At 40.9% G+C, this 27,772-nt stretch overlaps 1 protein-coding gene across 4 annotated transcripts; it reads left to right on the top strand.

Moving 5' to 3' along the window:
* Window positions 1-17,083: 17,083 nt before the first annotated feature.
* Window positions 17,084-27,148, top strand: RNF6 (ring finger protein 6). Of its 4 annotated transcripts, none has more exons than XM_058547872.1 (5): window positions 17,084-17,149; window positions 17,837-17,914; window positions 19,238-19,445; window positions 20,633-20,728; window positions 23,555-27,144. In XM_058547872.1, the coding sequence occupies exons 3-5, from the start codon at window positions 19,256-19,258 to the stop codon at window positions 25,315-25,317; spliced, it is 2,049 nt and encodes a 682-aa protein (XP_058403855.1). In that variant the 5' UTR covers window positions 17,084-17,149; window positions 17,837-17,914; window positions 19,238-19,255; the 3' UTR covers window positions 25,318-27,144. The 4 variants fall into 4 exon arrangements, with proteins under 4 accessions (XP_058403855.1, XP_058403858.1, XP_058403857.1 ...); XM_058547874.1 differs by lacking the exon at window positions 17,084-17,149 and adding an exon at window positions 17,317-17,385; XM_058547873.1 differs by lacking the exon at window positions 17,084-17,149 and adding an exon at window positions 17,397-17,708.
* The last annotated feature ends 624 nt before the right edge of the window (window positions 27,149-27,772 follow it).

Genomic DNA, 27,772 nt, shown 5'->3' with positions numbered 1-27,772 from the left:
TACCTAGTGCCCGAAGCTGCCGCCAAACGCACCACGTGGACCGTCCCGACGGTGGCCAGAGCCCCAGACTACAATGCCCAGAATGCACCGGCCTCCGCTGCTGCCGCCCCTTCTAGACTCCACCCCTCCCAGTGGTGATATGGGGAGCGTTGCATAATGGGATTAGTAGTCCAAGGTGAGATTAGTTTCAATCACTTAGGGGAAAAATTATTTTTTTACAGCGATATCGCTAGAGTCTGATTTGGACCATAACCTTAACCAAAGAAATTCACGTGTGAGGAAGGCTAGTTTGTATTAGAATCCCATTTTGTGCCACTGCCGAACTCCAGATTTTAAAGGGTATTATCATTATGCAAAAAAAGTCTATGAATTTGTAAACAGCTCACAGACTATCGGTTGGTACAGTGTTCTTGTTCACAGTCCGATCAGGGCTGCACAATAATATCATCTTACTGACGCACATTACAAACATCTATAAAAAGGAATCAATGACGAGTGTCCACGCTCCTGCTAAATAGTGTTACTCTTGTGACAGATGACCATCCGAAATCTTCCCATCCATTCAGAGGGGACATTATTTTGAGTACAGGCACCACTGCCTGTAAGACCAGCAGTTTTTAGCCATGATTACAGCAATGCCTCTAAATCCATGGAAGCTAATTTGTTAATAATTTTAAAGTAGGAAAGGTGTCAGCTGGAGGGATCCAGATATCTTGATAATAATCCCTCATTTTGTCTTATCTCTCTTATTTACATATCTATTTTTTGTTTTTCGATTTTATATTTGTATTTATTTTACATTTCCCCATTGCTGCCGTTTCCACTAAGGCTCCCCACTCCCAAAAGGACATATAATCTCTTCCACTTTTAAACTCCCATACCACTTCTTTTTCACCTTTCCTGCAGTGTTTATCAAATTGTGTTTTGTCTTTTATTTCCTCTCCCTTGCTAGATTATAAATTCCTATAGGAAGTCATATTTGCATCTTTCGTAACACCTAGTATCTTGCCTTAATTGTGGTGCACAGTAAACAATTGTTGAATTAATAAGTAAGCATGTTTATGTCAAAAATATCCATGTGCGGGGGCTGGCCCCATGGCGTAGTGGTTAAGTTTGGCGCATTCCAGTTCAGCAGTTCAGTTGGCAGGCTCGGCTCCCAGGCGCCGACCTACCCCACTCCTTGTGGCTGTGACCCACATGTAAAGTAGAGGAAAACTGGCACAGATGTTAGCTCAGTGCTAACCTTCCTCAAGCAAAACATGAGAAAAATTGGCAACCGATGTTAGCTCAGGACTAATCTTCCTCAGCAAAAAATAAAAATATCCATGTATAGATGATGATGATGATGATACCATTTTATGAAACATCCTTGAAAGGACTCTTTTCTTATATAAGTTTCCTTGGAGAAAATAGTGACTTCACCACTGGTTTAAATGAAGTTGTTTGTACCTAGTACATTAAATATTATTTAGCGGTTAGTACACTGACTGGTTAGGTGGGCCTGGGTTCAAATCCTGCTTTGCCATTTATTAGCAGTGTGTCCTTGGACCCTCAGTTTCTTTCTATACAAAATGGAGATATAAAAGGCCCCAGCTTAGAGTAAGTGCACAACAAAGGCAAGCTTTCATCAAGGGGATGTGATGTGGTTCTATTCAATGATGTAAATTGGGTGATTCTCTAGCAGAACAGTTCCTTTGCTTGGTTAAAGAATTAAATTTTTTCCTAAATATGGATTTAGAATAGACTCTTCCTGGAAAAAATATTTTGTGTTTCTTGAGGGATGTCTTTTTTTTTTTTTTTTTTTTGTGAGGAACACTGGCTCTGAGCTAACATCCACTGCCAATCCTCCTCTTTTTTTTTTTTTTCTGCTGAGGAAGACTGGCCCTGGGCTAACATCCGTGCCCATCTTCCTCCACTTTATGTGGGACGTCACCACAGCATGGCCTGACAAGCAGTGTATCGGTGCGCACCCGGGATCCGAACCCTGGGCCGCCAGCAGAGGAGCGCACACACTTAACCGCTACGCCACGGGCCAGCCCCTCAATCCTCCTCTTTTTGCTGAGGAAGATTAGCCCTGAGCTAATATCTGTACCCATCTTCCCCTATTTTATATGTGGGACGCCACCATAGCATGACCTGACCAGCAGTACCTAGGTCCATGCCCGGGATCCAAACTCGTGAACCCAGGCCACCAAAGCAGAGCATGTGAACTTAACCACTATGCCACCAGGCTGGCCCCATGAGGGATATGTCTTTTCTCCAAGTATTTACTCATAGATCTTGAGAAATGAAACCACCACACTGGAGGAAAGCTTGTGAAGAAGCCTGGAACTGGGCTTAGCCCTGCACTGGGGGTGTCCCCACCCCCATCTCCTGCACCACCTGCATATGATATTCCCGAACACTGAAGGTCCCAAACTTCTTAAAATGTACTTTTGACTACTGTTTTGACTGAATTCATTTTGTGGATGCCGGTAAGAATTCTCCCTGAAGAACTTGAGTGTTCCTTTTTTTTTTAAATAAAGATTGCATATACTTAAGATGTACAACATGATGCTTTGATACACATATACATGGTGAAATGATTATTATAGTCAAGCTAATTAACAGTGTTCTTACTGTCAGTAATCCTGGGGCAGGAAAGGAAGCTGGCCTTTGGGGAAGAGAAAAGCCTGCTTTTCTCTCTGAAGCTAGGGTGAGAGTTAGGAGTCTGAACTCCAGGTTGGGGGAATATGGTGGTGTAAGGTAAGCTGGCCCCTTAACACAGCGTCAGGATGGGGAGCTAAGAAAGAGATAGCCACTAGGGCCTCTTACACAGGAGCTACCTTGTATTTCAGTCATTTATTTTATGCACTTGAAAAAAATATGTCCTTTAATAACTGAGTCTCTGACTTATCTCTGTATCTCCTACAGTGCCCAGCACATAGTTTGCATAATTATAATTAGAATGTTTAATTGGATCGATTTCTATAAAGATTGAAATGGACCTTAATACTAATAAAGGGGGGGTGGTGCAGTCATTTTAAAACATTTAACATCTTGCCTCAGTCTTGCCTCTGAAATGTACTTTTTACAGCGTGCAAAAGCATTTAGTGCTTCGTGATATACTAATGGAAAAGCCCATGTGGGTCTTCTCAGAGCTGATCACTTCCTGTCTCTACAACTTTTAATTCATTTTTCGTAGTATCAAAGCATGCTTTAAACAGAAAGTATCTAACCTCCCATTCAGCAGGTGGAATATTCATCATCTTTATCATCAGAAAGCACATATTAAGCAACTGCATTCGAGTACAATGTTAGACACAAGAAAGAGCAAGTTAGGTCAATAACACTCCAGCCTTTTTTAATTGTTCAAAACAAATATTGATGCAAAAAGTTTCCCAACTAACTCTATAAGCATGCAGAATACAATTTAGAACTTAAAAACAACCAGAACCAAAAAACACTTTCAAAAATAACTTTCTTTTCTCTACTTCATCATGTGAATCTCATTTGTGCTTATAGACTCGTTTCCTCCACACAACTAGAAACAAGACCACTAATAGTTGCTGAATTTTATGTCAAGCAACACCTGTCATTAGAGAAGAATTGACTCTGTTTCTCAAGTTCAGTGCTAAAAATCCCAGGAAGGGCTCTAGTCCAGCTGAGTCAGGGGCCCATCCTGGGCCAATGAAGTGTGGCCACGGGGGCAGGGTCATATAAAAATATGAGAGCTGCTTCATTCAGAGAGATGTGGAAGATGAGGGTAGGGAGCCCGCAGGAGAAAGGAGAAAGCTCTAAGAACTAAGAAGGAAATAAAACAGGGCAATGCGATGGAAAGTGGGACCAAGAGGGGATTACTTTAGATTGGGTGGATGGCCAAGGACTCTGAGGTGATTATGCTTAAGCTGAGATGTAAATAATGAGGAGCAAAACCTGCTAAGGTGAGGCAGCAGAGTGGTCCAGGTCGATCAGATGGACAGCAAGTGGAAAGGCCTTAAGCCAGGAACCAAGGAGCAGAGAGAAGGCTTGGGTGATAGAACTGTCATGAGTAAAGGAGGAAGTTGTGTGGGATGAAGACAAAGAGGTAGGCAGGGACCAGATTATATAGGGTCTTTTAGACCATACTAAGGGGCTTGGATTTTATTTTTAGGGCAATAGAAGGCCACTGGAAGGTTGTAAGGAGGGAGTGACCAGATGTGATTTATGCTTTAAAAAGAATATCCTGGGTGTTGTGTTAAGAATGGATTGTAGGAGAAGATTGAGAGACAGAGAGAGAGAGAGAGCGAGAAAGAGAGAGATGGGACTTGCTGATCAGTTGGATGGAAAGGAAGGACTCAAGATAACTCTTGAGGATGTTACCACTTACTGAGATGAGGAAGACTTCGAGAAGAACAAGTTTAGGAGAAAAAAGTAAGAGCTCCATTTTGGACATATCAAACATGAGATGTCTCAGAAGTCTAAGTGGACATATCTAGTGGGCAGGTGGATATGGGAGTCTAAAGCTCAAAAGAAAGATCAGAGCTGGAGATAAAAATTTGGAAATCACCGGCCATAAGAATTGAGTAGATCACCTGCAAAGTGTGTTACAGTGAGAAAAGCACAGATCCCTGAGCACCTCCAACATTCAAGCGCTGAGTAGACGAGGAGCCAGAAAGGGAGACTGAGAGGAGGAAGCCAGAGGGTTATTTGGGAAATCAGGGAGTATGACATCACAAAGGCCAAGGGAAGAACATGCTTTGAAAAGGAGGGAATGGTCAATAGTGTTGAATGCTGCCAAGAAGTCAAGCAAGATAAAGATTGTAGTGTTTAATATATCACAGTGTTTCTCAACCTCTTTTAAAATTGTCACTCTCCCTAAGGAACATTTTTAGACATTTTTTTCCTAATTGTCTGCCCCTATGAAATGTTAATGAAGATTTATCGTGTATCTGTTTATGTACTGTGGCACTTTGGAGGGCCACAAGCCATTGTAATATCTAAGTCATTGTATTTTTTTTTTTTTGGCCCCTTAAGAACCAACTTTTGCCCCCTTATGGGCAATATTGCCCCATTGAGAATGCATGATTTATCAATGAACAGGTGATTTTTAACCTAACGAGAGTGGTTTTCCTGGTGAGTGGGGGTCGAAGCCAATAAGCATTGGATTGAAGTGTAAGTTTGAGGTAAGGAAATGGAACACTGAGTGTAGATGAACTTACAGCAAAATGTTTAAGAAAACTGATTCTGTAGGCACACAGTCTGGCTTCTGTACCCCAACCTGCTCTTTAACTAACAGGGCAAGCCCTTTTACTTCTTTGTGCCTCGGTTCCCTCATCTGTAAAATTGGAATAATAGTAGTAACTACCTCATAAGGTTGTTGTGATAGTTAAGGGAGTTAATAACATATGTAAAGTATTTAGAATTGTGCCTAGCATATGTAAGTGTTCTGTGTATGTTAGCTATTATTATTTTCATTCACGATGTTAGCCATGAAGGGGAGATGAGATAGGGCCTACAGCATCAGGGCTATCACTGGAAGTGAACATGGGATTGAGCTTTAATTGTCAGGAGAGACTGGAGGTAATTTCATTGCTGATTAGATGGAAGCAGTTGTAAGGGGGATATTGAGGATAATAGATAGCAAGAGAAAATGGACCAGAGCTTAGGTGGAAGTGTTGTGCTTGAGCATCTCTTCTGTGGTTCACAGGTGGGAAGGAGAAAAGGATAAGAATTATCACAATCAACCCCAAAACATAGTAGTGTAAAATAACAATTTATTATTTCTCACCGTTCTATAGGTTGGCTGGGCTCAGCTGAGTGGTTCTGCTGGTCTCACCTGAGGTTACTCATATGGCTGCAGGCAGTTGCTAGACTGGGGCTGGAGGATCTAAGATGACTTCATCTACATGTCTCTACCCTTGGAACTGGCTCTTAACTGGGCCTTTCCACATGGTCTTTTCCCATTCAGCAGTCAAGTTCAAACTTCCTTATGTTGTGTGGGTGTGCTCTAAAAGGGCAAAGGTGAAAGCTGTAAGGTCTCTCGAGGCCTGGGCTCTGGAACTCACACAACATCACTTCCACCACATCCTGTTGGTCAAAGCAAAGACCAGCCCAGATTCAAAGCGTGGGCAAGTAGACTCTACTTCTTGATAGTAGTAAGTACAAAATATCGTGGCCTTGTTTTTCAGTCTACCCAGGCATGGATACATATGAATCTGTAGATCTGGTGAAAGTTGAAGCAGTTCCTTTCCAGATGGCTTTGGTTTCTCTATAAGATAAAAGAATAGTTCACCTGCTGTGAATGACGAGCCAGAGATGGAAGAAGAGAAAGCAATGATTGCATATCTGAAAAGACTGCAGGTTTAAAACAGTCTTTGGGCAGAATGAGAGAGATAACTGGCAGGATATCATTGTAGGACTTCTAGCCAATGTCGAGGGCCCATTTGCAGGTGCGGCCAAGCATTTATATCAGTATCCATCTGCCCTGTTGTGAGAGTTTCATCACCAGCACTCAACAGCCCAGGTGGAGGCCGGTCAAAAACAGATGTTGGATTCATCTGGGATTAGGGCCTTGCCAGCTGGGCATGATGAAAAGAAGATGAGGCGAGGTAGGTTAGGATTACTGGCAACAGAGTAGTTAAAATGACAGACCATGACATTTTAGCTGGGTAAGGAGGAAAATGAGGACAGGATTTCCCCCTTTTGTATCATAACACTAGCTTGAAATTTTTTAATTTAATTTTTTGCAAGATAGTTTAAAAAATAAACACACACCCTATTTCTTCTTTAATATCTGTGTGTGGTAGCAAGACCCTTCCATGAAATACATACTGAGTAAAACAGCACAAACCATAATGTAAGTAACAAGTTAAGAATGATTTCTTCTTTTCTTAGCTATTAGATTCCCATCACTGTGACTGATAAGGGCATCCTGAACTGAAAATCTCTCATATTTGTTGCTGATGAGTTCTGCTCTTGTGTTCTATAAGTATTAAGGAGAATTTACCTCTTTAAATTGATATACAGTATTATAATCTTGTCCTTTTTTCCTCTATTGGACGCTTTTTTGTGTGTGAGGAAGATCAGCCCTGAGCTAACATCCGATGCCAATCCTCCTTTTTTGCTGAGGAAGACTGGCCCTGAGCTAACATCCGTGCCCATCTTCCTCTACTTTATATGGGACGCCACCACAGCATGGTTTAACAAGCGGTGCGTCGGTGCACGCCCGGGATCCGAACCGGTGAACCCCGGGCCGCTATAGCGGAGCGCGCGTACTTAACCGCTTGCACCACCGTGCCAGCCCTATTGGGCACTTTTCTTGAATAACCATATTACTTTCTATTTTTCAGTTCAAAATGTTTTCCTATACAACAGTGTAGCAAGTACTCTATAGGAACACAGTTTAGTTTCATGTTCAGTTTTTCGAGCCCTAATATATTACTCTGGCTTCTCATTCCAATGTGTTTCACTTTCCAGCTAGCTGGACTATGTTACTCAGGCCCAATCACCAGAAAAGCCAAGTCTTTTCTGGCTGGTTCCTGTACACACATGGATATCCTGTGAGCCACACAGCTCTCTATTGCACATAAACATGGTTAAGTCACCTCTGCAACCACAGGATACTTGATACCCGAGGCTATTTGTTTTTATGCAACTCCATGCCCAGAACCTCTGGAACTTTTTCTCCCTGAGTAGCCCTTCCTCCCTATTGGCCAAGGTCAAGTTCCATCAGATATTGTCCTGCTCCCTCTGAAACCCTACATCCTGTTTAAATTTTAAGGTGTTGTTTTATTTACATCATCCTCTGCTCAAAAATCTTCAAGGACCAAACGTGACCTTTCATTGCCTACAGCATAAAGGACAAACTCCTTCATTTACTATTCCAGGCTCTGTATATACTTTAGCCTGACTTATGAAAATACTTTAAGGCAGCTTGCAATAGAAACGTTAGAATTAGGTTAAAATAATTAACTCCATATAGCTAAATTTTTCACAATCTGAGCTCTTCTGTATCTCTAGTATACCTCCTAGCCATTTTCTCATAAGCTGCTTCCTAGCCAATAAAAGAGATTCTCAACCTTAGGTGTCCATTGGAAATACCTGGGGAATCCTCCCAGCAATTCTGGTGTAATTGATCTGGGCTACAGCTGGGCATTGGGATTTTTAAAGCTCCCTGATGATTCTAATGAGCATTCGAGGTTGAGAACCACTACGTTAGAACAAGTTTATTGATTCTCCCTAAAACATTCATCACTCCACTCCTTTCCCCATCAACACTCCCATTTTCTTCTTATCTAAACCCTACCCACTCTTTGAGATCCAACTCAGGTCCTACTGGGATCTTTCCTTAGCACCCAATGCCAATACACTCCCATAGCAATACCTTGTTTACGCTTATTTGGCACTTGGCATAAACTTCTTTTACCTTTGTGTGTTTACCCTTTCTCTTCAACAGGATTCTAAGGTGTAGAAGGACAGGGACTGTTTTTTAATTTTATTTATTTATTTTTTCCCCCAAAGCCCCAGTAGATAGTTGTATGTCATAGCTGCACATCCTTCTAGTTGCTGTATGTGGGACACGGCCTCAGCATGGCCGGAGAAGCGGTGCATCGGTGCGCACCCGGGATCCGAACCCGGGCTGCCAGCAGCAGAGCACGCGCACTTAACCGCTAAGCCACGGGGCTGGCCCTGGGACTGTTTTTTAATAGCTCTTTTTATCCCCAGAACTTGACACAAGGCCTTTCACATTGTGTACCATTGTGTGTTTTATGGGAGGTGGTGATGATGATGTAGCAAATGCCAATTCAGTCCTTTGACCATATCCCTTCAGATTTCTTCATCTCTTTGTGAGGTTACTACCCTTAGGCTACTGGAACCCCTTTTAACATACAATGCTTAAGTATTTGGGATTAAGCCCCCCCCCTTAATTTAATGACTATGGGCACAAGTATGAATAATCCAGCTCTCATGGCCTCTGACTAGGACAACACTGGGATGACCTGCACTGTCTCCTGTGTCCCCTCTGAATTTAGGTCAAAGTTGATTTTGCATCCTTATTTAGGCTCCTTCCCTTCCCAGTTCCACACCCCCACTCCCTTACTAGTTTTTCCTGGGAACACTTCCTTAATAAATCATTTTCACATGAGTTGTTGTCTAAGGTTCTGCCATTTTGGGGGGCGAGTGGGGGGAGGACCCAACCTAAGACAGATGATAATAATATGATAATAGTAATAGCAGCTATTATTTATTGACTATTTCCCATGAGCAAGGCATTAACTCATTGAATCCTCAGAATTAGGTAGATACTGTGATTACCCTCATTTTACAGATTAGAAAATTGAGGCATACAGAGATTAAGTAATTTGCCCAAGGTCACACAGATAACAAAAGAAGGAACTGAAAAAAGAAAAGGATGAACCTATAGGGCAAGGAAAATAGGGGATCAAATCAAAAAATAAATTAATTTCAACCAAATTACCACTTAAACTTTGTGGGCTAGTTAGAAACTAAACCACCATGTATACTTTTTTTTTGATGACATTAATTCTGAATTCTGATAAGCAATTTACAAACTTTCAAACACAATTTGTAGATTAGAAAATTCATTTCTAAATAACTGTCAGAAAATCCTCCTCTTTTACTCCTCTACCTCCTCCTCACTCCCCCCACAATACTTTCGTTATAGTACACACATCTGATTTCAGGAAGTAAAACTCACATTTGGACAATTAATAATTTAGATCCACTACAGATTGGATGTGTATTGTTGGACTAGCCTGGGAACTACCATGCATGTTTTCTCTCTAGAATATGCATTCTAAATTATAAACGATGCTTATTGAAATGAGTTTCCAGCACTTCCAGCTTTATGTTCTTGTCTCCTATTTTCCCTATTCCCAATTCTCTTCCAGATATGACATTTTTCGTATTTAAAAAAGGCAATTTTCAACAGGGCATTTGTGGACCGTTTCTACACAGGAGTCATTCGCTCTCTGCTCCACTCTAATCCTTAATTCACCTGACAGTATTTACTGAGCTCCTGTTTATGCTGTGCCCTGCTGGCTGCTATGAAAACAGCTGGGATGCTGTCTGGAATATGGTGGGTACTCATGTTTATTTCCTTTTCCACTAACATTGACCTTGTTATGAACTTGTCCATTTCTGTTCTGATGTCTCCTCTAGTAAAATAGATATGCTTTAATCTTGCACTCCTTAGCCAAGGCTGTCTTTTTATAAGTCTGAATAGAATCTCATAACTTTTCACCTTTATTTAATGTATATGGGGCAGAGACAATTATCTATGGGGGCTGAAAACCAGGAAAGGTGAGGGGTTTCCGGATGTTACCTAAAGCTATTTGAGATTCACAGGACTCCTCTGTGGGTCATGCTTCCAGGGATATTCGTGATCATCAAAATAGAAAGTTAGCTTAGGTCAACTTTTTAATAATGTTAAATGTCAGTTTATGTCATAAATAGGGGAGATATTGCACTTATCTATCTTTTTCAATCATTTATTCAATATTATTATATGCCTACCACAGATACTGAGGTAGGCCCTGCAAATATCTAGAGGAATAAGGCTGGAGGCCTGCCCATGGACATCGTAGCTTAGTCCAGTGGTTCTCAAACCTAACTACACATCAGAATAATCTGGGGGTGTTTTTGGAAAAAAAATAAAATCACTGATGCCCAGGCCCCATATTAGACCAATTAAATCTGAATGTTTTGGCAATCAGGCCCCTGCATCAAAAGTTTTTAATCACTCCTTAGAGGATTCTAATACGTAGCTGGAATTGAGAACCACTGTGCTAGTGGACGTTAAGGGGTGCCATCCTGAAAGACTTAAAAAATGAAGATATAGTGCTCTGTGTCATAAACCTATTTAATTAGCCAGTTTCACCGCTGCAGAAACTTGATAGATCACGATGTATGATGGAGGACCACCGCTAACTTAACCAAGTATTGACCCCACTGCAACTGCTTTGCCAGATTTGGTAGTATATTAATGCAGCCTTGGGTACTTGTATGCAGCTATTGATCTGACAATGTGTTCTTTTCTACATTCACCAGGAAGGAGGATCAGAAGCAGTTTGCATCCATATCGCATGGACATAGTATACCCTTGCCCCAGGGCAACGTTAATTATCCTGCTCTCTGTCATAATATAGTCCAAAGGGACCTGGACAACCTGGACATCCAGCATAACATTACATTGGTCTGCTACATTGATGACACCATGTTAATTGGACCTTAGGAGCAAGAAATGGCAAGTACTCTGCATGCCTTGGTAAGATATATTTGCTCCAGAAGGTGAGAGATAAAGCCTACAAAGATTCAGGGGCCTGTCACATCAGTGAAATTTTTAGGGGTCCAGGCATGCTGAAACATCCTCTCCAAAGTACAGGGCAAGTTATTGGACCTTGCATTCCTACCACCAAGAAAAAAGCACAGTGCTTAGTAGGCCTCTTTGGGTTTGGGAGGCAACATATTCACTATACTGGGAATACATTTATTGGGTGACTTGGAAAGCTGCTGCTTTTTAGTGAGGCCCAGGGTAATAAAGGGCCGTGTAGTAGGTACATCATGTGGTACAAGCAGTCCTGCAACTTGGGCCATATGAGCCAGCAGATCCTGTGGTACTAGAGGTATCTGTTATAGAGAAAAATGCCTTGTCGTGCTTCTGGCAAGCCCCAATAGGTGAGTCATAGCACAGACTCCAGGGTTCTGGAGCAAGGCCACGCCATCTGCAAAAGAGAACTATTCACCATTTGAAAAACAGCTCCTGTCATGCTACTGGGCCCTGGTAGAAACTGAGCATCTAAAAGGGACATCGAGTGACCATGAGACACCAAGTGATCATAAGTTGGATTCTGCCAGACTCACTATGTCAGAAGGTCAGGTGGTCCAGCCCCAATCCACTGTAAGCCATTCCATACATCTGGGATTAAGTTCAAGCAGAGAGCACAAGTGAGCTGCACAAACAGGTGGCTGAGACCCCCATGTCTGAGACCTACCACTGTGTGCCAATGCCTCTCTCGCAATGCATATCTATGGCCTCAGGGGGTTCCCTGTGACCAGTCGACAAAGAAGGAAAAACCTAAGCTTGGTTCATGGATGGGTCATGTTGGTATGGATGCAAGCTGAAAACATCTGCTACTGCACTCTTGCCCCACCCAGGGGTGGCTCTGAAAGAGAGTGGTGAAGGGAAATCCTCCCCGTTGGCAGAGCTTCAGGCAACGCACTTAGTCATACACTTTGTTTGGAGACAGAAGTGTCCACGGTAAGGGTATACTCTACAGTGACAAATGTTAGGCTGGCTTGTTTGTCAGGAGTCTGGAAGAAGAAAGATTGGCAAAGGCTGGAGAAGAGGCAGGTGGATGGATCTATGATGGATCCATGGGCACATAGTGTAAAGATCTTTTATAGCACATACTGCCCATTAGAGAGTGTCCACTGCAGAAGAGGCACTAACCAACCAAGTAGACAGGATGACTAGGCCAGCAGATGTCTATCAGCCTATGTCAGTGGCCACCCAAGTTCTTGCACAATGGGCTCGTGGATGGAGTAGCTATGGTGGCAGAGATGGAGGCTATGCATGGGCCCAGCAGTTTGGGCTCTCTATCCAAAGCTGATAGAACTACTGCTGCTCCTTAAAAGTCTGAGCTGTCAGCAGCAGAGACCAACGCTGAGCTTTTAAGGAGGCCAGATAGCTACTGGGTGGCAAGGTGATTACACTGGGCCTTTATGACCTGGAAGGAGTAACATTTCATCCTGACTGGGTTTGACATGTATTCTGAGGATGGGTTTGTTTTTCCTGCCCACAGTGCTTCAGCCAGTACCACTATCCAAGGACTCATAGACTGTCTGATATTCTGACATGGGATCTCATATGACACTGCCTCAGACCAAAGGACTTACTTCACAGCAAGAGGGTGTGGTGGTGGGCACTTGACCAGAGGCTCCACTGGTCAAACCACATACCACACTGCTCAGAAGCTCAGATTGACAGGGTGGACCAATGGCCCATTGAAAGCATAGCTGAGGCTCCAGCTTGGAAATGACACCTTGTGAGGTTGGAGCATTATCCTTCATAATGCAATATAATCCCTAAATCAATGGCGATAATATGGTTCTGTGTCCCTATTCTAGAAGGTAGAATGCATGGGTCCAGAAGTCAAGGGATAAAAGTAGGAGTGGCTCACTCACCATCATTTCCAGTGATCCAGTTGGAGACTTTGTATTTCCTGTCCCTGCAACTTTAGGCTCTGGTAGCCTATAGATCCTAATACTCAGACATGGGATACTTCCATCAGAGGACCCTGTAAGAGTCCCACTAAACTTAAAGCTATGGCTGCTCTCTGGTCACTTTGGGCTCCTATTGCCAGAAGGCTGACAAGCAAATCATCAGAAGGAGGTGGGGCTGCTGCTGCATAACAGAGGCAGAAAGGAATATGGTTGGCACTCAGGAGGTCCACTGGGGGCATTCCTTGGTATTTCCACACCTGTTTGTAACTATAAACGGGCAAGTACAGCAACTACAGCCTGATAAGAGCATGATAACCAGGATCTCAAAGCCCTCGGGGATGAGTGCCTGGGTCAGTCCATCAGTCAAGCCACCTACACTAGCAGAAGTGATAGTTGAAGTGGAGGGGAATCTAGAAAGGGTGGTGGAGGAGGGAGATAATGAGTATCAGCTATGGCCTTGGGACCTGCTGTAGCGGTAGGGACTTGTAGTTCATCCCATTACCCTCCTCTTATAAAATTTCCCAGAAATTGTGATTATTAAGAATTCTGGAGAAATTGTGCTTGGATGGAGTAACTTAACGCGAAAAGCAAGTGATGTAAACATTACAAAGGGTGGACTATAGTGAATTCTGTTTGTGCCCTGCCCAAATCCACTTTATAAGCTAGTGCATCTATAGTCCAGCTGCTGTGAGTGTTGGATAACAATTCCAGATGCCACCTTCTCTAGAGAATTGTCCTTGGCCAAAACAGGAGCCACCTCACCAATGAGGCTATGAGGCTATGCTGCCCTCCTCTCCCTGCGGACCTCATTCCAATGGCATTGAGTGCAAAAAGCTGACTTTCTTGGTTAACACTTGCTGGTGAATTTTGTGGGATTAGCTGAGGCTAATGCTTATTTCCTTGTTTTCCTGGCCAATCCTGCTTCCTTCACTCCTCTTCTTTAGAGAGCATTCCCCTAATAAATCACTTGAACAAGAATCCTTGTCTCAGGCCCCATTTCTGGAGAACCTGACCCAAGACAACGTCTGGCCTAATTGGATAGGTGAGATTGATGAGAACAGTGTGGATACTTTGGATTTCCTTGGTCAACAGCCACTCTTCCCTTCTTCTAGTGTGCCCTCTTGTATAAAGGCTGGCAAACTAATGATGTTACCCAGACTTTCTGGCAACCACAGTTCTGGACGCAAATTAGATTCTGCTAGTTAAATATATTCACCAAGATGTGGAAAATGGAACCAAAGGAGAGGCCATATTTCTACCCACTTTGGGGTGTTTTTCTGATGGTAAGCAAGATTATGGAAGGGTGAGGATTTTCTGCAGTGGTGATTCAGCACCCAGTTACCAGCTTTGATGGTGTTAAGAGGTATTGATGGCTGTGGTGGCAGAGGTTTTCTGATGTTGGCTTTCAGATCACTGTATTGCAGCAGCCGATGCAGTACATTCTTGAATTCAGGACTTCCAGTGGCAACCTCAGAGGTGGTAGCTCTCCTCTCAGGTCAGTCCTGTAAGAATGTGGGAGTCAGTCTGAAGCTCAGCCTACAGCCCTCTCCTTTATCCACTGCAGGATTTTGTAGGTGTCGAATTCTCTGTAATAAATACCTTTCTGCTTTAAAAATGTAGAGTGATTTTTGTATCGTGCCTTGAACCCTGGCTGATTCAAAGGAAATTCTTTAGCTGCAAGAACCCCAGTAAAAGAACCCAATTAAAGAGAAAGAATGATGTGAAAACACAGAAGACTCTCACAGACTCACTTGTTAGCAAAATAACTGAGCCTCTTGGGACCTAGAAAGCTCTTTGTTTCTTTTCTAATTACTTATCTCCTTGCCTATGGCCTCCACCTGAGACGTCTTAGCCTTTTAGTCTATATGACCTTTCAGTTCTTTTACTCACAGTTAACCAACAAACTCTCCATGACATAATTCCAAATTCCCAGAAAATCTGGGATATGCACCTTGTTTAAATAGCTGTGGCCAGAGAGGTAGGGGTCACATGGTCTAGGGCTGCTCCTTCCAAGCAGTGGGCAGGTTCCCTGACAGGAAATGATGGACATCTTTAGAACATAGAAGATCAAGTCCTCCATTTCCCTGGGTTCATGCTTCTATCTGGAGGAATTTCTGATAGAGTAAAACTCTATGCTACTGATGTAGGGAGTGATTTAGTTTGCTAGGGCTGCCATAACAAAATACCACAGACTGAGTGGCTTAAACACAGAAATTTATTTCTCACAGTTCTGGAGAAATAAATTTGATCAGCTGGAGCAGATCAAGCTGTTGGCAGGTTTGGTTTCTTCTGAAGCCTCTCTCCCTGGCTTGCAGATGGCTGCCTTCTTGCTGTGCCTGTAAATGGCCTTTGCTCTGTGCACCTGCATCCTTGGTGTCTCTGTGTGTGTCCAAATTTCCTCTTTTTGTAAGGACACTGGTCAGATTGGATTAGAACCCACCCTAATGGCCTCATTTTAACTTAACACTTTAAAGGCCCTATCTCCAAGTTAAGTCACATTCTGAGACACTGAGGGTTAGGGTTTCAAAATATAAATTGGGGGGAGTAGACCCAATTCAGCCCATAACAGGGGATGTCCTTGAAAGTGGTTTTTATACGCAGAAAAAGACTATTCAGAAGTTTCTCTTTAGAAGTGAAGTGCTGCCACATGCTACAACATGGATGACCCTTGAAAACAGTAGCTAAGTGAAAGAAGCCAGGCACAAAAGGACAAATATTGTATGATTCCATTTATATGAAATAGGCAAATTCATAGAGACAGAAAGTGTATTAGTGATTACGAGGAGCTGGGGTTAGGATGGGAAGGAATGGGGCGACTGCTGATGGGTGTGAGGTTTCTTTTTGGGGTGATGAAAATGTTCCAAAATTAGATTGTGGTGATGGCTGCACAACCCTGTGAATACACTAAAAACCACTGAATGGGTAGACTAAAAAACACCTTAAATGGGTGAATTTTACGGTGTGTGCATTACAGCTCAATCAAGCTGTTTTAAGTTGTCCATCTACCCCCTACTACACTGGTAGCTCATCACGACTACATCTGTTATTACCCAGACGCTCAGCACAATGGCGGGGATAGAGGAGCTCCTCGCCATCGTTAAGGCAGGAGTGAATGAATGAACAAACGAATGAAAAGAGGTGAGCAGGTGAGCACTGTGCAATGATTAAGTCTCCTGGATGGCAGGGATGGCAGGAAGGGAGCCTACACCCCCCTGGGCGGAGTCCTAGTCAAGGGCTTAACTAAGGGTGAGGTGAGTTTGGTAAGCATCACATCTCAGAAATAAAACCAGAGACGTGACTGTGGGGAGTTTCAAAATGCATTCCTAGCGGGAAGGTGAAGAAACACTAATAAAAGCACTTCAGGATTGATCAGGGTTTGTAATTTCTAGGTCTCCAACAGCAATAAGGGAAAGAGCTGGCTGGTTAGCTACGTGATACCCGGGCAGTAAAGAGAAAGGAACAGATTTCCGGGCCAGGCTCGGCAAACAAGCGACACCAGAGCGCAGAGTAGGTGCTGGTACTTCCCAAGAGTGGAAAGCAGGCTGTACCCCGGGGACTCGGCGCTCGAGAAGGCGGCCTGTGACGACCAGCCCCGGGCGCCAGCGCTGAGGGGGCGGAACGCGGAACGCCAGCATCCTGGATCCCGCCGGACGCCGTTTGCAGTCGCACCGGCGTCTCCTGTCGCCCGAGGGGGCGGCCTGGCCGTAGGGGAAGAGAGGCTGGGGCCTGCCGTTCCTCCTCCATAGCCTCCCTTCCAGCTGGACCATCCCAAACTGCAGCACGGGCTTCCGGCTTCTCTCAGCAGACAATTAGAGGGCGCAGCGGCCTCCGCAGGCGCTGAGTCAAGCCCCTGCCGCCTCCGGGTCACAGCCGCTAGGACCCGAGAGGACAGCAGCGCCGCACACTCTTCCCGGCGGGAGGAGGACGGCCCCGTCCCGGCGAGGTGAGCTCGCGGGACAGCTCGGGGCCTCGCCACCACTTCCGGGAGACGCCGAGGAAAGCCGGCCATCCTTGAGGAGGGTGGGGGGGCGGGGTCCCTCATCTCTTCTCCGATTGGTTAGTGCTCTCCCAACGCGCTGCGCTCACTGGTGATTGGTTCAGATCTACCGTCTGTCAGCTGCTCCCTGTGGGAATCTAGGTCGTTAGGGGAAGCGTTACTCCCGGCTCGCTTGGGAAGAGGTTGGTTGGGCCCCTGAGCCCAGTTTGTTTATTGTAGTGGGGACTCCACCCCGGCGCGAGCTTCCGTCGCAACGGCCAGGAAAGGAACCAGTAGCTGGTCGGAGGGCGGGGGTGGCAAGAAAGTGAGGGTTTAGAAGTAGACCGGAGCCACCTAACCCTGGCGTACCCGAATGGGGGCGGGATAGGAGGGCAGGCCGTGAGACGGGAGTTGTAGTCCCGGGAGCAGTGATGGGGGAGCGGGAAAGGCCTGGTTTCTGTTGTGGGAGAAAAGGGCCTTGCGGGAGTTTTTCATGACCTAATTGTCTGGGGATCTAATTTTCTAGGTGAGTGTCCAACAAAATCCACTGGAGGTTTTGCTTTGACTTTGCAGCAGGGTTGGGAGACTGCTGGCCGTCCCTAGCCTTCAGAGAGACAACCTAATGAGTAATTCAACTCTCTTTTATTGCTCCAGATGGGCAGCTTTCAAAAAACACAAACAATTGAAGGATGGATTGTGCAAAAATTAAAAGCATGTTGAAAGGAAAATAAGGTATTCATTTTGATTTAATTGTATAAGAAAATTACTTTTGAGAAGCTCTTAAAGTTCAATTCAAAAATATTTTGAATAATATCAGGGTAGCCTGATTTTATGATAGGTTTCAAATTTTTAAATTGTTTAATACAAAAATCATGCTCCTGCTGTATCTACCAAATATGCTTTTTGCTAATCATGGTCTAGTCCTGACTATTCTGAAAATGGAAAGAAATCTTGAGTTTTTAATAATGTTAATTCGCATTTAATTGGATCGTGTAACTAGATCTTTCCTTAAAAAATGACATAATAATCACTGTAAAAAAAATTCTTGAGTTTGTAATTTAATGTTGGAATACACGTGAAATTGAATAGGTGCTTACTCATGCAATAGTTTAGACCTGTAGGCTAATGTAACTTTATATTTAAAGTAGTTTGCTTATTAAACACTGAGTCAGAGTTGCAGCGGTTGCTTCATTGGCAATCTAGTCATTTGATCCTCCAGCCACTATTAAGTCATGTGCTATATTACACACACCCTTTAGTGACATTCCAGAAATCGTCGAAGAATAGTTTATTTCATCCACAGAACACCCAAATTAACTCTTAAAGATAGGCGTGGGTCCTACCCTGGAAAATTCTGACCTAGATTGGGAATGAGATCTGGGCATCTGTATTTTTAAAAATTTCCTCAAGTGAGTTTGACATGTATTCCCAGTTGAGAACTGTTTAATGACTTACTAAATAGATATGTTTAAGAAATTCTAAAATATTTATGAAACTAATAATTTTCTCCCTTGATTTCCTTATAGTTTAAAAGTAAGCTTTTCAGGAATGACATTTAAGTATAATCCAAAACTAATTTTATTTTGGGAAAAATATCCTTGCTGGAAATAAACGTAATTGATACCCTCCTAATAGCCTTTTGCTTATTAAGTAAAGAACATGCCTAATTTAAGCTTAAAATTTGTATGCTAACATGAAGTACCCAGATATTTGAAACATCAGTGAGGGCTCTTAGACCAACTTTACCGGAGAGTCAAAGAGGTAAAAAATGAGATAATCACTTTGGTATTCAGGTATGAGAAATGTGTAGTGAAACCAAATCCAGTCTGACTCAAATGATGGCTTTAGGCAAAGAAGTAGGTCCAACTGTGTTCTATCTCCTAGAAGCTGTTTTTCATTTTATTTGTGAGTTCTTCACAACAAGATTTGGCATATGAAATATTTGAATAGGGAACAAAATTTAAAAATGAAAATAAAAAAACTATAAGTTAAAAACATGAAGCCATGTATAGTCCATGACTAACACCTTGACTTTTGTATATACTGTTTGAACAGAAAGCCAGGAATCTCAGTATGAATCAGTCTCCATCTAGATCAGATGATGGTGAAGAAACCTCATCTCAAGACCCTAATCTTCGTGAAAATGAGAGAAGATGGCAGCAAGAGCGTCTCCACAGAGAAGAAGCCTATTATCATTTTATTAATGAACTCAGTGATGAAGATTATCGGCTAATGAGAGACCATAATCTTTTAGGCACCCCAGGTAACAGATGGGTAAAAAAGGAGACATTTTTTTCATCGTTATAAGGAGGAATTTCAAAATAAGGAGAGTTTTTTCCCCCCTTCTTCCCTCTCCCAAAATATAGTGTACTGTTTTTGTAAATGTAAGAACTTTTTAACATAACAAAATAGAAAATCACTGGCTTATATTTTATAAGTAGGTAAGAATATTGGATATAGGGCACTGCTATACAAATGCCAAACTAACAGGTTAGTACACATAAAAATGTCAAATATATACATATATGGTCCTATTTCTCTTAAGTAATATTTATGCAAATAAAATATTATTATTTAAAAACCAATTCTAACTCATTTGAGATGTTACAGTTTATTTCTTTTCTTTTTTTTTTTGTGAGGAAGGTCAGCACTGAGCTAACATCCATGCTAATCCTCCTCTTTTTGCTGAGGAAGACCGGCTCTGAGCTAACATCCACTGCCAATCCTCCTCTTTTTTTTTCCCCAAAGCCCCAGTAGATAGTTCTATGTCATAGTTGCACATCCTTCTAGTTGCTGTATGTGGGACGCGGCCTCAGCATGACCGGAGAAGCGGTACGTCGGTGCACGCCCGGGATCCGAACCCAGGCCGCCAGCAGCAGAGCGCAAGCGCTTAACCACTAAGCCACAGGGCTGGCCCTACAGTTTATTTCTTTAGCTGAATTAATAACTCCCAAAAAGTCCAATGTGCTCCATAAATTTTTTACAAATTCATTTCGCAAATGAACTAATTGAACTGGTACGTTTGTGTATATTGCATATTTGCATACTGTATATTGATGACCCATATAATGAACTATTGAGGTAAAATTCAGGTAAATAAAGATTTGAAGTTTTCTCTAGAAATACTCCCTTAATTTATTTTTAACTGACAAAAATCCACAGAATTATAGCTTATAGGTTCCTAAGTATATCAACTGAGAGCACTTTATTAATTATTCAAATTACATCTTATTTTAATTTTAATAAAACATTAATAAGTGAAACACAACCAAAATGATGTGTATTTGCATCAATTAAATATATATTTAACTGTCTTCAATTTACAGAACATGAAAACAATAGAATATCTTGTACAGATTGCTAAAGATTAGTCTTAACCCTTCATGAGTTCTCATAAAACTTAGTAATTTAAAATTTTTAATTTCAGTGAACAATTTTTCATTGTTTTAGGAGAAATAACATCACAAGAACTACAACAGCGGTTAGATGGAGTCAAGGAACAACTGGCATCTCAGCCTGACTTGAGTAATGGGACAAATACCAGAGGTACTGTGGACTCCTTTCCATAAGGAACAGGTTTTACTGGAGCAATTGCAGAAATGAACTTAATGGATCTTGTACAATATGTTTGTTTTTTAGTGTTTTCCAGTTTTAACGTGATGCTCATTCAGATAGTATTTACGTCTTATACACAAAGCAGTATAGTTAGGTGACGTAGGACAGGGATTGAATACAAAGATGTCTTACAGATTGCCTTCAGGGAGCTCATATATATGAATTAGTATACAATTAAGTTAATTACTAGCTTAGTTCTTTTTAATCTTAGAACGTACACACTACTTTTTTATTAGTAATGTAACTAAACTTAGCTTTTAAAAATTTATACAGAGCAATACAGAAAGACTGAGTCAGAAAACTCAGTGTTTCTGTTGCTTTGGTTTGTTGTTTTTGTGTTTGTTTTGTCATGTTATTGAACAAACACTAAGTCATAATATAAGAAGTTCTTATAAAAAACAAAGTGCTTATTTGGCCAGCCCAGTGGCCTAGAGGTTAAGTTCACACGTTCCACTTCAGGTGGCCTGGGCTTCACCGGTTCGGATCCTGGGCGCTGACCTACTCACCGCTCATCAAGCAATGCTGAGGCAGCATCCCACATAGAAAAACTAGAAGGACCTACAACTAGGGTATACAACTATGTACTGGGGCTTTGGGGAGAAAAAAGAAGAGGAAGATTGGCAACAGATGTTAGCTCAGGGCCAATCTTCCTCAAAAAAAAAAAGTGCTTGTAAAAAAAACAATCAAACTAAACAGAAATATATCGAGTTAAAAGTAAAGCCAACTTTAATGTCTTCTTACCAGTTCCATTTCCTTCCCCAGAGGTATTCATCTTAGTAGTTTCACTTATTATCTCAAGATTGTTGTATTAATTAGAGCAAAGACTATTAAAAACCCCAAAATGCAATGGCCTAATAAGATAGAAGTTTATTTCTGTTTCATGTTCATGGTCCAGGGAAGATAGGCAAACTTTGCTCCATAAATCCTCCTGGCAGCAGCAGAGTGGTTCTAGAATTGTGCTGTCCAGTGAGTAGCTACTAGCCACATGTGACTATTCAAATTTAAATAAAATTAAATGAAATTTAAAATTAAGTTCCTCAGTCATATTAGCCACATTCAAGTGCTTAATGGTCACATGTGGCTAGTGGCTTCTGTACTGGACAGTACAGATACAGAACATCTCCACTATTGCAGCAAGTTTTATTGGACACTGCTGCTCCAGGGTATTGTTTGCATGATCAAGCTAAGTCACAGCCACAGCTAGGTTCCAACTGACAGGTCCAGGGTCCAGAAGGAGGTCCAGGCACCAGCCTGAAAGTAAGATATATCACTTCCACTCCCATTCCATTGATGAGAACTTAGTCACATGGCCACACCCAACTGCCTGGCTGTCAACATGACCATTACAATGCATTTACTGTGGAAGAAGTCTAGGATAAATTTTGTTAGATAATTAGTGAACTCTTTCACACACACCATCACTACATGATTAATGTTTACTTGCCTTTTACTCATATCTCTTTTTAAATTAAAATGCAAATTGGATATTAACCAGTTTTCTTCTTTATGTTTAGATATGTAAGTTGTAATACTGATCCTTTGAATATGTTTTAATGGCAAATGTATTCATCACATGTAAAATAGCTTATATCTTTAGAATAAGGCTAAAGTTTCTGCTTATTTTGTTGATACCAGCAGCTGATTAACAGCTTTAACGTCAACATTTTAAAAAGTTTTCTATGAGACATTGCAGTAATGAAATGAAATCAAAGTAATCTCATTTAATAGCTGTTTTTGAGTAGAACACACTTTAAGGCTAAAATCTGTACAGTTAGTGTGTATTAGAATGCTTTTGATTGAATTTTGCACTTTATATAATCCACTGGTTAAAAATGGAAAACTTAAGCTTCCCACAGTAGCAGTATCATAGTCAAAGAAGTTTATCAGGGGCACATTTATTTCTAAATTGATTCATTCAACAATATTAATTGAGAGTCTGATTTGTACCAGATACTGTTGTAGAGATTGGGGATTTAACAGTGAATAAAATAATATAAAACTCTTTGTCTTCATGGAGCTTATGTTCTTAATCAACAGAAAATGTATTATGTTATATATAATGGCTAACATTTATTGAGTGCTTCCCATATGCCAGGTATTGTACTAAGCATTTTATATTCAGTATCTTATTTTATCCTCATGATAACCCTGTGACATTTATACTATTATTATCTCCAATTTGCAGATAAGGATATAGCCATAGAGAACTTAAGTAACATGCCTAAAGTTTCCCAGCTTCACATAAAGTCATAATGTGGTTGTAACATTGTATTCAGAAAGCCAGATTTCTTGAGATGTACATTTTTGGCAGTTCCTGAGAAATAGGATAAAATTCCTAAGGTTACAAAAATACCTAGTTGCAAAAATGTTGCTTGAGTTACCTTTACCAGAAGGATTCCACAAATTCAAGATGAATTATATAAGTTTTGCTACTGTATTTTATTGATATTGCCATATGAATAAAGCAATTTAAATGTATAATTTTGGTATTGGATATATTTCTCATCTGCCTTAAGATTTTGCCAAAAACAGGCATATAGAACACAAGAGTGACGTAGGTATGTATTATAATATGCTTATAGTGTACACCTTTCTTTTAGAAAGTTCAGTTTTTTGCCATTTTCATTCATTAAAATGCACAGATGTTCTTAAATATAATTTAATTTAATAAAAACTTTGTTTATCTTACAAGCTTTCAATAAAACTCTAAGGATAGTTTTAGGAATTGATCATAAGTTGATTTGGTTTGCTTTCCAGACTCAGAAGTCCCCAGAGAAAGTTCAAATGAAGATTCTCTGCTAGAGTGGTTGAACACCTTTCGTCGCACAGGAAATGCAACTCGAAGTGGACAAAATGGAAACCAAACTTGGAGGGCTGTGAGTCGAACAAACCCAAACAGTGGAGAGTTTCGGTTTAGTCTGGAAATCCACATAAATCATGAGAATAGAGGATTTGAAATTCATGGCGAAGATTATACGAGCATTCCACTTTCAGATATTAGCAGGGATCACACTACAAATAGGCAACAAAGATCAGCTAGTCCTGTGGCTAGGCGAACAAGAAGCCAAACCTCAGTGAATTTCAATGGTAGTAGTTCCAACATTCCAAGGACTAGGCTTGGTTCAAGGCGGCAGAATTCAGTAGAAGGATCTTTCTCAACACTGGGAAGATTAAGAAATGGAATTGGGGGAGCAGTTGGCATTCCTGGAACTAGTGCTCAACGTGCTAATTTAAGTAGTCACACAAACCAGTCAGGTGGTAGTGAACTCAGGCAAAGGGAGGGGCAACGATTTGGAGCAGCACATGTTCGGGAAAATGGGGCTAGAACTAATGTTACAGTGAGGAATACAAACCAAAGATTAGAGCCAATAAGATTACGGTCTACTTTCAATAGTCGAAGCCGTTCACCAATTCAGAGACAAAGTGGCACTGTTTATCATAATTCACAAAGGGAAAGTAGACCTTTACAGCAAACTGTTAGAAGGTCTGTTAGGAGGAGAGGTATAACTCGTGTCTTTTTAGAGCAAAATAGAGAGCACAGAGGTACGGCATATACTCCATTCTCTAACTCAAGACTTGTGTCCAGAATAACAGTAGAAGAAGGAGAAGAATCTAGCAGATCTTCAACTGCTGTACAACGACAGCCGACAATCACGCTGGACCTTCAAGTGAGAAGGATTCGTCCTGGAGAAAACAGAGATCGGGATAGTATTGCAAATAGAACTCGATCTAGAGTAGGGCTAGCAGAAAATACAGTCACTATTGAAAGCAATAGTGGGGGATTTCGCCGAACTATTTCTCATTTAGAGCGGTCAGGTATTCGAACCTACGTTAGTACCATAACAGTTCCTCTTCGTAGGATTTCTGAGAATGAGCTTGTTGAACCATCATCAGTGGCTCTTCGGTCAATTTTAAGGCAGATCATGACTGGATTTGGAGAATTGAGTTCTCTAATGGAGGCTGAATCCGAGTCAGAGAATCAGAGAAATGGTCTGTATTTACCAGAGATGCACTCAGAACTGAGTAATGTAGGTACAGTTAATGACATCAGCCAGCACAATGAAGGCTCCTCTCAAGACAGGCAGCCCCAAGAAGACAGCACTGAAATGCATGCTGAAAATGAGACCACCCAGCCTCATACCCAAAATAACAATAATAGAGGTGGCAGGCAGTCGCGAAATTCAAATAACTTAGTTGAAACTGGAACACTACCTATTCTTCGCCTTGCTCACTTCTTTTTACTAAATGAAGGTGATGACGATGATCGAATACGTGGTTTAACCAAAGAACAGATTGACAATCTTTCCACCCGGAACTATGAGCATAACAGTATCGACAGTGAACTAGGTAAAATCTGTAGTGTTTGTATCAGTGACTATGTAACTGGAAACAAGCTCAGGCAATTACCTTGCATGCATGAATTTCACATCCATTGTATTGACCGATGGCTCTCAGAGAATTGCACTTGTCCCGTCTGTCGGCAGCCTGTTTTAGGGTCCAGCATAGCAAACAATGGTTGAAGTGATGGATCCATTCAAATATCACATTTTAGTAGAGCTGAGTATTTAAGCATTCTTTTGTTGAGTTATTTGTGATGAACTAACCAGGATGAAAAGTAACAGATTACTATAGTTTGAACTATTTTTTGTGTGCTTTTTTAACTTGTTAAAAAGAAAATTTATATGAAATTTAAAATGCAAATGTTAAATTATCCAAAAATACAGAATAGTTAATATTGCTAGAACCAAATAACCTTTAAAATGTTTTTATTTTGGTAATTTTGTCATGCTAAGCACTTTTGTATCTGCACAATTCAGTAGGTTAAAAATCAATCTTTTTCTTAATAGTACAATAGACTTAGACTTTCAAGTTCCATAGGCTTAGTACTATGTCCAGACACTGGTGTCTAAATAAGTCTTTCATTAACTTTTTATTCTAAGGACAATATCTTTTCATGAAAGAGTGTTGGCTGAATGTTTGCTAAATGTATTTAAGTTACTTAAAATGTTAAATTTAATATGCAGCATACCATATATGTATATATAGATATATAATTTTAAGGTTAAAATATTCAGTCTAAAAACTACCAGTTTGGTTCTTATTTAAGCTTTTGGGCTATTACTGCATATGGCACAATGTTTAATATTTACAGGATCATCTCTGGGAGGAAGTGGATTAAGAGATTTAAAAATAGAGATAATTTACTGAAGTGTCTCTGACAATCTGACTTACTAGAGAGCAAGCAATATATAATACTAAACAAACATTTCTTCATTCAGGAATGGAACATGAACATTTTAGAACATATAGTTTATTTAACTTGAGTTCAGCCTTTTTGTGACTTTTTGAAAGTGCAAACAATTCTTTGAATTATATTATGTAAGGTCTACAATATGCATGGTTTCTCAAATTTAGTTCTAAAATCTAAAAAAGTCTATAAAGAATAAAAGGCATAGATAATATGTTAAGTTCACTTGGAGGCCAAAAAACTCCAAATAAAACAAAACAAAAAACCCTTAAGAGAATGTAGAATTTATATAAACACAAAGTATGCATTGAAGATCTATTTCTACCAATAAATATTAAAACAAATCTGTCTGTGAACTATTCTTTTCTATTGGTCCACTGTGGTTTATTCACTCAAAAAAATATAGTTCGCACCTACTACGTACCAGGCAGTGTTACTGGTGTCAAGGATTCAGCAGAGGACAAAGTCCCTATCTTCATGGGAAAGACATATTTGCTTTTAGAAATTGAAATCAATTGATAAAATAAATTACTTTTCTGACTTTCATGTTTGTGTATGAATATATGACACAGTTTTCCTCTGGGGATACTGTTTGGGCAAAATCATAGGAATAAATACCTCAAGGCCAGATTCTGTGAGATTTAGATGTATCTCAAGATTTAGTTTTTCTTTCTGATTAGTGATTGTATTCAATTCAATAGATAAGATGCATGCACAGGAATTGTTAGGGAGTGCATTTAACACCTGAAGTAAAAGGTTGTAGTAAAGGTTGTGACTTTGGAATAAATGATTTATGTAGGTCAGTTATGGCACATAGGACTGGGAAGTTTGATTTGACGGCTTTAAATACCAGACTAAGAAATTTTTACTTTACCTTACAGACTTGAGATGTCTCTTAATGAATTTTAGTGGTGAATGGTAAGATCATTTTTCATGTTTCAGGAAAATTAGTGTGGTGCAGTGTTCAGAACACAATGGAATGGAGAGAGATGGGAAGCAAAAATAAACTACTGTGATCATTTTTACTATCAATTATCATCATCAGTTATTATCTAACCTAGGGTGATGGCAGTGAAACTGGAAAGAAAGAGAAGGGTATATAAATGTTGGGGGAAAAAAAGTATTTGGCTTCTAGTTCAGTATGAAGAGGTGGGAGAGTCATCTATTCACAGATGGAGAATCACCTGAGTAGAGCAGGGAGTGCTGTTACAAGTTACAGGCTATGCCAATTTACATGTTTATCTTAAACAGCCTTATTAATATGTCTCACTCATTTCAGTGTTACCATTTGTCCCCAGTATGAGGAGAGACTAAATCTAGCGTGTATTGCTCATGGAATATTCCTCAGGAAGTTCTGCCTCCCCTGGTCTGATCAGTTAGGACAAGGAAGAGGAGAACAAAGAAAGGGGGAAATGAAAAAAAGGATAAAGAAAAAATCACATTGATTCTTTGTTTGACTTAGTCCTTTGCAAGACATGGTGGGACCAGCATGTGAAGAGATCCCAGACAGGCATTTGAAATAGAACTAGATTGTGTGCTATATGGAAATTTCCCTGAAACCAGCAGGAAAGCTTAATGAATTTTGTAAATTGGTATCCCAGTTGGGAACAAAGAAGTGTTTTCTTTAATATTTTCATTCATTTCCCAGTAAACAAGACTGATGACAAATACAAAGGCTCATTATCTATTTATAGCTTCTATTTAGCAATGATTGTACCCTTTGTGGT

Source organism: Diceros bicornis, chromosome 9, assembly GCF_020826845.1.
Source record: "Diceros bicornis minor isolate mBicDic1 chromosome 9, mDicBic1.mat.cur, whole genome shotgun sequence".
NCBI lineage: Eukaryota > Metazoa > Chordata > Mammalia > Perissodactyla > Rhinocerotidae > Diceros > Diceros bicornis.
The sequence above is the reverse complement of the archived record's forward strand: the minus strand, read 5'-3'. Positions and strand labels throughout refer to the sequence as shown.